The sequence below is a fragment of the Pseudochaenichthys georgianus genome, chromosome 15 (assembly GCF_902827115.2).
Source record: "Pseudochaenichthys georgianus chromosome 15, fPseGeo1.2, whole genome shotgun sequence".
In the NCBI taxonomy this organism is placed as follows: domain Eukaryota; kingdom Metazoa; phylum Chordata; class Actinopteri; order Perciformes; family Channichthyidae; genus Pseudochaenichthys; species Pseudochaenichthys georgianus.
Window position 1 is genome coordinate 26,916,316 of NC_047517.1, and position 11,176 is coordinate 26,927,491.

The 11,176-nt window shown below is 44.0% G+C and overlaps 1 protein-coding gene and 1 long non-coding RNA gene across 2 annotated transcripts; one reads left to right on the forward strand and one right to left on the reverse strand.

Annotated features, from left to right (window-relative positions):
• The first annotated feature begins 1,111 nt into the window (after positions 1 to 1,111).
• On the forward strand, positions 1,112 to 10,116 carry polh (polymerase (DNA directed), eta). The gene is made up of 10 exons (XM_034101279.1): positions 1,112 to 1,350; positions 1,846 to 1,980; positions 2,102 to 2,334; positions 2,463 to 2,641; positions 2,866 to 2,969; positions 3,096 to 3,215; positions 7,938 to 8,061; positions 8,316 to 8,381; positions 8,526 to 8,698; positions 8,797 to 10,116. The coding sequence occupies exons 1-10, from the start codon at positions 1,214 to 1,216 to the stop codon at positions 9,692 to 9,694; spliced, it is 2,169 nt and encodes a 722-aa protein (XP_033957170.1). The 5' UTR covers positions 1,112 to 1,213; the 3' UTR covers positions 9,695 to 10,116.
• Positions 3,486 to 11,071, reverse strand: LOC139435205 (uncharacterized). Its single transcript, XR_011644484.1, has 2 exons — positions 10,771 to 11,071; positions 3,486 to 4,193 (listed from the first exon to the last, which is right to left on the reverse strand). It is a non-coding gene; the product is annotated as an uncharacterized lncRNA (long non-coding RNA).
• Positions 11,072 to 11,176: the final 105 nt, after the last annotated feature.

An 11,176-nucleotide genomic window follows, 5' to 3' on the forward strand; every position in this document is an offset into this window, starting at 1 on the left:
CATACTTTTTATGGCCTTTAAACAATGTATTGTTTGTTTTGTGAGACTATATTCAGCACTGTTTAGAAGTAGTTTTAACAACATGTAATTTGCATCCTTTGCCAAACATTAGTTAAAAATTCATCAAGATCTATCACTGTCCTGTTAAACTTATATTTGACAAGTTAAATATGATGCTGAAAAACGTCTTAACATGAAGTACATATAGACTTATGTTTACTATTACTATTACCTAATAAACATTTGGTAATAACTTGTTCGAAATGTTGAGTTACTAGCGACCACATTTGAGAATACTTTTTATAAGAGCCATAATACCTCTACATTATTATTGGAATGTAACTAAGTAAATGTGCTGACTTTTTACTCACTAAACTTATTTGACAACATTAGGAACCAGTTTATTTTGATTGTTTATATTATTAATACAAACATTACATCAACAAATACATTATGATGTACGATCATGGATGGAGATATCTGGCAGTATAACAAAGTTATCAAGCTTATGTCATCCTTTACCATCTGCAAAATTAAAATAATAGACACATGAATGCATCAATAGTTAAAAACCAATGATACAATTTATGTTATTCCGAAAACAACTACTTTAGATAATGAGTACTTTTAGATTTGTTGTGATGCTAATACTTTTGTACTTTTACCCAAGCAACATTTGAATGCAGGACTTTAAGAGTATTCCTACTCTGCGGTATTATTACTTTTACTCTTAAATCTGAGTACTTATTCCACCACTGCAATATATACAGTATATAAGACATACATATACTGCATATATATACAGTGTATGTATGTCATACTCAAATCTTCAGCATGTTGAACAATTCAAAGCTTGACAAACCATCGAAGGCTTGCTTTGATTGGGCGAACGCTGTTCGAGGGCGGGGTTAAGCAAATTACTACATTTTGAGTAAAATAAGGCATAAACTGTGATCAAAAAGGTATTTTTGGGGCGTTTAAGCCAAACGTTAACATTACATTTTCACATGACACATATTTACCGAGAACTTTTGGTCGTTTTTACAGTAAAATAACAGGTTAAGCCCGAGACCGATGTTATGTTAGTCGACTTTTGATGACGTCAGTATGAGCCTTCGCATTTCCGCGCGTAAATACAAAGCGACACATGAACATTTGCCGGTTTAATTCATGGAGTAAACCGAAGAGGGCCGTGAATTAACATATCTCTGTGATGGAGTACGGAAAGGAGCGCGTGGTGGCGTTAGTAGACATGGACTGCTTTTACGTGCAGGTGGAGCAGAGGCTGAATCCAGCTCTGAAGAACACTTCCTGTGTTGTGGCCCAGTACAAGACATGGAAAGGAGGAGGGTGAGTTTCTGACACAGACATTGTTTTGATGATCCATGCAACTGAAACAGAAGCGATCAGACTGTCTCTCAAAGCAGGACTGTTGTGCATCTGATGTTTCAAAATCAGAAAGTGGTGAACACATACTCTTGTTATGATCATAGCCACTCCAAAGCACCCTGGCTATGTTCAAAGGTATGGCTGTAGGAGCATACATAACAGTAAAACAAATACTTGCAGCTGCAGAACAAGATCAATGACAGGACAAGGAATAACTCATAACTAGGCTTAGGTCATTCTTTAACATATAAGTATCCTTGATCTTTCATCAGGCTGTCCACTGACATATGACTCCTTCCTAGTCATTGCTGTGACTGCATGATAATGTGTCTGTTGCATGGACCATTTAAATGACTCATCCGCCTTCTTCTCCCACAGATATCTTGGACTTACTGAGAAATTAGTGCTCATGGTTTGTAAACATGCTGTTGTCAACTAATTACTATCCTCTGTTAGTATCATAGCTGTAAGCTACGAGGCCAGGGCCCAAGGTGTCACCAAGAACATGTGGGTGGACGATGCAAAGATACTGAGCCCAGATCTGCAGGTGGCTCGAGTGCGTGAGTCTCGTGGCAAGGCTGACCTGACACCGTAAGTTCACCTATTCACATTTCCTGGGATTCTACCATAAAACCATTAAATAATTGATATGACGAATACTAACCATGTGACCAGTTGTAATTGAAATCATCTACTACTCACCCCTGTGTAGTTACAGGGAGGCGAGTGTGCAGGTGATTGAGGTGATGTCTCGCTTCGCTGTGATCGAAAGAGCCAGCATTGATGAGGCCTACATGGATCTGACGGATGTGGTCCAGCAGCGGCTGAAAAACATGACCAACAAACAAGTTGAGCCTGACCAACTGAGGGCAACCTACATCCAGGGATACCCACAAAGTGTACCTGAACATGAAGAATCTGCAGAGGATGCTGCCTTGGACAAAGGTAGGCTATAACCAAACTTTGACTTATCAGTTACATAACTTTTAACTACTTTGAAAAGTGACATCAAACAAATCCTCACAAAACTATGGTAGAATGTAACCCCTTAACAGAGTCATGTTTGTCCCCAGAGGAGCAGAGGTCCAGGGGTCTGCAGCAGTGGCTGGCGTCCTTACCCGTCCCTCTGCCAGGGCAACACATCCCTGCAGACCTGCAGCTCACTGTTGGGGCGATCATTGTCGAGGAAGTGAGGGCAGCCATAGAGAAAGACACAGGTTTCCGCTGTTCAGCAGGGATATCCCATAATAAGGTAGGAAACCTCAGGGTAAGAGGCCAGAAATGACTTCAGGTCAAAAGCATGAAACAATGACTTGCTGAAAAAAAGCCTTACTTAGCTTTTGCCCTTATTATATCAGACCATCAATACAATGTTTGTGTTACCCCTCATGTTATGTTATTCTATAAATATAATATCATTTTAAGGGCAGTAAAATGTCTTTGCTATGGTTATTGTTAACCTCCTACTTCTTTCAGGTACTGTCCAAACTGGCTTGTGGTCTGAACAAACCCAACCGACAAACGGTTCTGCCTTTGGACTCTGTGACAGAGCTTTTCAACTCTCTACCCATCGGCAAGATGTAAGTTCAAAGTACTACTCCTTCAAAAGAATACTCATTGATAATTCCCCTCATATTTCAAAAGTAACAAGTTTCAAAACAAAACACCCACCGTTCTTTTGTATCGTCTATTTCACATGTGTGCAGCCGTAACCTGGGGGGTAAGCTGGGTGCATCCATTTCAGAAACTCTGGGAATAAAGAACATGGGAGAGCTGACCCGCTTCTCTCAGGCTCAACTGGGACAGCACTTTGGAGAAAAGACAGGGTAAGAGGCCAGAAATGACTTCAGGTCAAAAGTGTTTAACAATGACTGGCTAAGAAAAACCTTACTTAGTCTTTGCTGTTCAAAAATATTATATATCAGACAATCAACATTTCTTTTGTGTAATAGACATTTTGATTTACAAAGTCAAAACATGGGCGTCTGGAAACACATTTTTACTATATATATTTGTCTTCAATTTGTTGTGTTCACTGCATGCATGCATGATGCCCATTGCACAGTGCCTATAGTTCAATCAGGAGAGACGTGATGTATGAAATACATGTTTATTATCGGTCACATTATATAAATGAAACATAATGATGACAGTTTATAACAAGTGAATGAAATGTGTTTTGGCGACTAGGCCCAGGTTTTGTAGGACATCATTCGGGAAGGGAAAGAACCGTTTCCGATTAACCCCCCTGGGTCTAGACCTGGTGGTGGTGATAAGTGGTTAGGTCCGGTTGGAAGGGAGAAGGTTGAGCTTGGCCCTGAGTTGGAAGCAGGAGGCGAAGGGGTGGAGGAGGGTTGCGCGTTGACGCCTGAAAGACAGCTGATAGCAAAGGGGAGAGCATATATAGAGGGTTTAACAGGTGCGATAATTAGGCTTGTGAATGGAGGGAAGTGATATGTTGGCTAAGGAGTGGCGCTCCCTGTCATCCAGTGGAGGGAGCGAGTATTGCCATGACGAGCAATACGGAGTGTTAGGTCTTCCTGTCTGAACTTGCGCTCAGCTTCATTTCAATCAGGAGAGACGTGATGTATGAAATACATGTTTATTATCGGTCACATTATATAAATGAAACATAATGATGACAGTTTATAACAAGTGAATGAAATGTGTTTTGGCGACTAGGCCCAGGTTTTGTAGGACATCATTCGGGAAGGGAAAGAACCGTTTCCGATGAACCTCCAAAAGAAGTGAAGTATGAAGTACTGAACGTGAAGACATCTTACCTTGTGGGATGCAGTGGAAATCTATGGATGAAAATGAGAGGTTAATACATGTGGGAATTTAGACGTACTGATGCCTCCCAGGCGTCCTTCCTGGCCGTACGGGGCATCCCGGCCGTACGGGCAATAATATTAAACATGAACACAGACCCGGAGGTCACAACCTGACGTGCAGGGTTAAACATGAACACGAACCCGGAGGTCACGACCTGACGTGCAGGGTTAAACATGAACACGAACCCGGAGGTCACGACCTGACGTGCCGGGTTAAACATGAACACAGACCCGGAGGTCACGACCTGACATGCAGGGTTAAACATGAACACGGACCCGGGGGTCACGACCTGACATGCAGGGTTAAACATGAACACGGACCCGGGGGTCACGACCTGACGTGCCGGGTTAAACATGAACACAGTGACACGTATGCTGACGTGCTATGAAACCACCACCACCAGTATAGGCATAATTACCATTCTTTTAGTGTTTGAGAGACCTTGGATAGCCAGCACGCGCTGATGTCCGGCGAATGTGGGATGTGAAGGCGGAGGAGGACCACCGCCCGAGTTGCAGGGATGAGGGAGAAATGCCTGATTGCAGCAGAGGTGCTGAGCCTATCTGAACGAAAGCCCTGATATGCTATTAAGACGCCACAACCAGTTATGCATTATTTACCATCGGTAAACTGAAGAGCTCTTAGATTGCAGCACGAGCCGATGTCCGGGCGAAGAGGGAGATGTAAATAAGTAAGCGCGAGCTGTTAGCTGGAGTACAGTAATGCATGAATATCATAGCCTGGATTGATGCGAGCCAAGTGAGCAAACCCGAGAATATGAATGAAGTGCAGAATGCACGCAGAAAAGACGTACATTTAGTTAAATGCTGAGACATGACCCACGATATAGTATAGCTTAATAGCAGTTAAGTGCGCCAGGATGAGTCATAGATGCTGATAAACTGATTTGAGTGATTAAGATTGTCTTCCATCATCTGAGTGAGGATGGTGGGAGGAAGGGGAGAGCAGATTTAAAGGGGTTAGCAGGTGCGATGATTGGCTAGCCGGGGCGTAATGCCCCTGATCACTTATTGAGATAACGTGTGACGCCCGATGATGTTGTCTTCCTGATTGAACTTACGCTGAGCTACATTTCAATCAGAAGAGACGTGATGTATGAGTACATGTTTATTACCGGGACACATGATATGCGGGAATAGTGATGACGTATTACGATAAGTAACTGTAATGATGTTTTGGCGATTAGGCCCCGGGTTTGCAGGATGATCATTCAGGAGGGAAAGAACCGCTCTGATGAACCCCCAAAAGAAGTGAAGTATGAAGTACGGAGCTGTGAGCAATCCTTACCTTGCGGCTGGCTGCGGAGATCTATGGATGAAAAGGAGATTAACATGGGGACATGATGAGCGCCGGAATCGCTTCCGGGCTGCGGGGTTAGTCATGTGCGGGACCACTGCCCGAAACCTGCGCACGCAGGTTTAACATGACGCAGACCCACTGGCCGCAACCTGCGCCCGCAGGGTTAAACCTAACCGCGGACCTGTGTCCGCAACTTGGCTCGGACCCACGTTCGCGACCTGCACTTGCGGGATTAGCATACGCAGATCCGGAACCGTAGACACGCTGACGTGTTACCACACCAGTTATAGGTATATTTACCATCTTTTAGTGTTGAGGGACCTTTGGATAGCCAGCACGGCACTGATGTCCGGGCGGATGTAGGATGTGAAGGCAGAGGAGGACCATCGTCCGAGTTGTTGCAGGGATGAGGACGAGACGCCTTGATTAGCAGCGGAGGTAGCTGCGCCTATCCTAAACGAATGCCCCGAGAATAATTGGGGTGATAAGCCGGATCTAATGAGAACTTGCTTTAAGTAATGATTGAACTGGCGTTGAGTTAAGGGAATATCCCCTGAAATAAGAAATAGTGGTGAGAGAGGATTAATGAAAAAGGTCTAAAATGCAGAATTTGATCATGGATTTATAAGGGCAGAACGGGGAATCGTTGCGATTTTCGTTTTTTAGCAATATACATGACATGGTCTATTATAGATGTCTCCGGTACCGATAAAAGACCAATACGTTGGAGCTTAACGGCGCGTAAAACACACGTGATGACATCACCAATGAATCGACGACTGAATAAGTTGGCAACTAATTTGGTAATCAATTTTGATCGATTAAGACGATTAGTTGTTGCACCCCTACTGCCGAGGAGATGTTGTTGTAGCAGATTCAGCCGTTGGTGCACCGAGAAACGGAACATTATTATTATTATTTATTTATTTTTGGGGAAGAAAAGAGAAAAATACGATCATTTAGTCAATAATCATTAAATTAATATTGGGAGTGAATTCCTAATTAATTTAGTATCTGGTCGTGTCATAACCAGGATAATGTGCAGCGACTTGTCATTAAGGAGAAGAAGCACTACGAAACACCATTCATTTCAGGTAATATGGTGTTGAAGCTTGAAACTGCGTTAGTTACTGAGCATTGTAATGGGTAGTAATTACCCGAACTGCATTAGTAATGCATTACGTTCTTCGTACGCAAGTAATACGTTACTGCAACTCCATACTGTAACACGTTACACCCAACACTGCCTGGAACTCACCTTAACTAAAGTAGAAACGTATAGTGTTGAATTTCCTGTCGGCTCCCAGACCGTAGTCGTGGAAACGGGGGGGGGGGGGGGATTGACTCTCTGTCGTCTCCCAGCAGAAGCAACACGCTTCGGGTTCAATAACCCATTTTATCGGAAAGACTGGAGAGAGGCGAGCTCTTCTTGGGAGGTCGTTGCATTTATTTAGCTCTTCTGTTTCGCGAGATAGATTCGCAAGATCACAGACCTATCCTTTTTCTGCTGCCTTGTTTACTTCTAGAAAACATGTATCCCGCTCGCTCGCTCTACCATACCCACGCACACATGCACGCGTCACGCCCCTCTCTTAAAGGGGTAGCGATCTCGCTCTGCATGACCCTAATGTCATAACAATATAACGAAACATCTCGTGAATTTGTTGCAACTGCCTTTTGCCAGCGCTACCCTGACGCCTGTTTTAGAGGTGAGGCGCAGGAGGAAGTAACTTCAATGGGATGTAGCTTAACCCCTGCCTGCCTGCCTGCAGGAGGGGTTGTGGTTGAAGCCAGAATGGGTAAAGCTTCGCCTGCGATGAGGACCGTTCCGCGTGAAGCCGGAAGCGCCGTATTTGAGCCAGTGATGCCCTCTCGAGAGACTGAAGGCGTGCGTCAATTGTTTGCGTGAAGAACCTTCCGTGGAGCCCGATTTCCTTGTTTTTTCCTCCCGCGTCCGGGTTTGCGGGGCGGCCGGCTGGACCCGCTAGCCGAACTGGGGAACGCCGTCTGTAGCTTAATCCGCCAGACTGCGGAGCTGATGAATAATGCCTGGAGCTGGGACGAAGCTCTGCTGCTGCTTGCGCGTTGACGCCTGAAAGACAGCTGATAGCAAAGGGGAGAGCATATATAGAGGGTTTAACAGGTGCGATAATTAGGCTTGTGAATGGAGGGAAGTGATATGTTGGCTAAGGAGTGGCGCTCCCTGTCATCCAGTGGAGGGAGCGAGTATTGCCATGACGAGCAATACGGAGTGTAGGTCTTCCTGTCTGAACTTGCGCTCAGCTTCATATAACAAACTGGTACTGGGAAAATATTTCCTTACAGTGACAAATGTTTGCATTTCATCTATGCACATTACTAAGCACATTTACGATTGAACCTCTGCTTTGCAGCCATTGGCTCTTTGACATGTGTCGGGGGATTGAGTTTGAAGCAGTGAAACCCAGACATCTTCCTATGTCCATTGGTTGCAGTAAAAACTTCCAGGGGAAGTCATCGCTGGCTACAAAAGAGCAGGTACAGACCATCACTGTTTCCTTTTTGTTAATACAGGAAGTAAATGAAGTATTACTCAAGTTGTCTTTATTTCAGTTGCATATTATTGACTGGAAGTGGTGAAACTTGTATCCCATCCCAACCCGTCTGATGATGACAAAACACGTATTCATGTTTTTTTTTAACAAATATGCAATCTTTATCATTTCGCTCTCATTTATAATTCAAACCTCTGCAAATTGTTTTAATTGTAATTATTCATAACGTCCGTGTAGGTACAGTATTGGCTTCATCAGCTGGCCCTTGAGCTGGAGGAAAGGCTTACCAAGGACAGAGAAGTGGTGAGCTATTTGGTAGTGAAATGTTTTGCTTTCCCATGTTACAGCAGCACTACCTGTTTTCTACTCTGAGGTTTCCCCTGAATATTGCATGCAGTAAATATAACGGTTTCACATCAGTTCCTGTCATTTCTCACCATTTTACAGAACGGTCGGGTCGCTAAACTATTGACGGTTGGTGTACGCCAGCTCGGGGAAAAGAGGGCAAGCAGTTTCTCTCGCTGCTGTGCATTAGTGCGCTACGAAGCGACTAAAATATCTGGTGACAGCTTAGCCATTATCAAAAGTCTGAACACAGCTGGAAACCACCAGGCAGCATGGTAATTAAATATATGAATAACACTGTCAAACAATTGAAGTCATTGTTTGAAGGAATGCTGTGTGACTTATTCTGCTCTCCCTTGCATCATGTCCCCAGGACTCCACCCCTCACCCTGCTACACATCTCAGCTAGCAAATTTAGCGACGCTCCATCAGTAGGGGGCATTGCAGGCTTTCTTTCCACTGATGTGTCTTCAAGCCAGAGTCTTTTCCCCACCTCTCAGCTCTCAACCCAGACACCCTCTGAACTGAAAACGGACTCCTCAGACAAACAATCCTCCACCATCCATTCCCTTTTCAAAAAGGCAGCTGAGAAACAAAGACTGAAGGTTACAAAAGATGAAGACGAGGAGGTCGAGGATAAAGACTCCACCGGGATTCTCCCATCTTCCTGCTCTATCAAAACTGCTGATAGTCAGTTAGAGGCAGAAAACAATGTTCCTGCTCCCTCTGTGGTTTCTCACCTTAAAAATGATTCAGCCAGCTCCAATTCTGGAATGTCCTCTTTCTTCCACAAGAAGAGACTTGAGAGGGACTCAGCCTTAACTTTTAACACGCCTGAAACAGGACACAAGCCCGGACCTCACAATAAAAATGCCTCAGAAGACACTGTTGCTGCTGTGTCAGACCTTGAGGCAAAACATAGCTCCTCTCAGCAGTCACCATGTGAAGAGTTACGGGATGAAACAGACTTTGATCCAGAAGCCAACCCTCCTCCTTTCAACGTGGCAAAAGAGGACTTGATGAACTGTGAGCGCTGTGGCCAGGAAGTGTCCGTCTGGGAAATGCCTGAACACAACGACTATCACTTCGCCCTGGACCTCCAGAAGTCCCTCTCTTCATCAGCACCCAGCTCTTCCTCCTTGACTCCTCACAGAGCCCAGTCCACACATGGCAAGACAAAAACCAGAGGCCTGTCAGGACCACAACCCAAAAGGCATCGCTCTCAAGGTGGAAGTGCGGGCACTCTGGATTATTTTTTCAAGAAGACCTAAGGATGTGCTGTAGTGCAGCATTTTTTAAGTAAATAAAAACAAACTTAAATGTACAGAGAAATTCCAAAGAACTGAATGCCATTTTGAAAAAGGATACAGTAGCTGTTTAAAGATGTGCCTTATATTGTCGAGAGTATAAATGACAGCAAGTGTTTACTTGTGCACTTTGTGTCACATGTGCTTTTTTATTCTAAATAAAGAAAGGCAATACTGTTTTTAAACATGCTTATTAAAGTGTTCTGTAGTTGTAGTTGTAGTATTCTGGTGTGCCAGCAGAGGCCACTAATCAGTTGCATATAGAGCAGGAATCCTCAAAGGAGTCAATACTGAGTTTTCTTGTGAAGCTCAAGGATACAGGAAATGTTTGTTTGAGATATTTGAATTACACGACTGCCAGTAGCATGGGTCAAATTGCACCATTATGATGTGTCATCCTGTTTTGTTTACCCTTTCCTCCCACGAGGAACCCTGTTCAGAGTGTTAAAAGACAGCTGAATGAGGAATTGACTCTTGCGTTGTCTTGCATCAGCTGTGTAACGCGTTAGGACGAGCAGTGCCTGTTAAATGGAATAACCTTTCAAACTCAGTTGTATGTAGTGAGTCATGACATTGTCACAGGCCGGTAGATGAAATGCTGGGTGTATGATGACCAGTGTTGTGCTAGTTACTGAAAACCAGTAACTAGTTACCATTACTAGTTACTTCATTTCAAAAGTAACTCAGTTACTTTACTGATTACTTACACCGGAAAGTAATGCGTTACTGTGAAAAGTAACGTTTTAGTTACTTAAAAAAGGGCTCCCATTATATTAATGCCCTTATAGCCTTCATTTCAGTACTGTTATTGCATTGGAGAACAATACAATCTGTTGATCAACTTGACATGCATTATATGCAATCTGGATAGCATCGATATTAGCTGGCTTTACATTTTTGTATATTCTTTCTCCAGGTAGTTGGACAAAGTTTTCCGTCCCATATGCAGTGTGCCGCCCGGACATGCTATCATGCTAACTAGCTCCCTGGAAGCGGGTGACTCCACTGTAGCAATAGCCTGCATGTGTTCTACAACATACCGTGCAATGGCTTTATCGACTTTCCCCCGGCTAGCAGTCCCTTGGTTAAAATCCAGCCGCTGTTGCTTAGGTGCAGGTGGAGTGGCGTCGGCTGAGTCTCTGTGGTCTTAGCTACTAGCTTCGTCCCAGCATGTTGTTTCTGCAGATGTTTTAAGAGATTTGAATGACTGGTTCGGGCAGTAGATAGGCTCTTTGACCCGCCAGGACACGACTTACATTTAACTAAAACGTGCTTTTCTTTGTGCTCGACAAAAGTGAAATAGTGAGAATATCTCCAGGTGGAGAAACTAGACTTGAGCTCCGCCGCCGCCGCCATGACAGTCTTGTTAGTAAACAACACACACGCCCACAGCCCGTCTCCGCATGTGACACAGGAAGTATCTAAGTACATTTACTCAAGTCCTGT

What these genes read in the sequence shown, in the direction of transcription:
- polh (XM_034101279.1), top strand. Translation starts at nt 1,214, where the DNA reads ATGGAGTACGGAAAGGAGCGCGTGGTGGCGTTAGTAGACATGGACTGC. An exon ending in AAGACATGGAAAGGAGGAGG is followed by an intron (nt 1,351 to 1,845) that starts GTGAGTTTCTGA and finishes ATCCTCTGTTAG; the next exon opens with TATCATAGCTGTAAGCTACG. An exon ending in TCTCTACCCATCGGCAAGAT is followed by an intron (nt 2,970 to 3,095) that starts GTAAGTTCAAAG and finishes ACATGTGTGCAG; the next exon opens with CCGTAACCTGGGGGGTAAGC.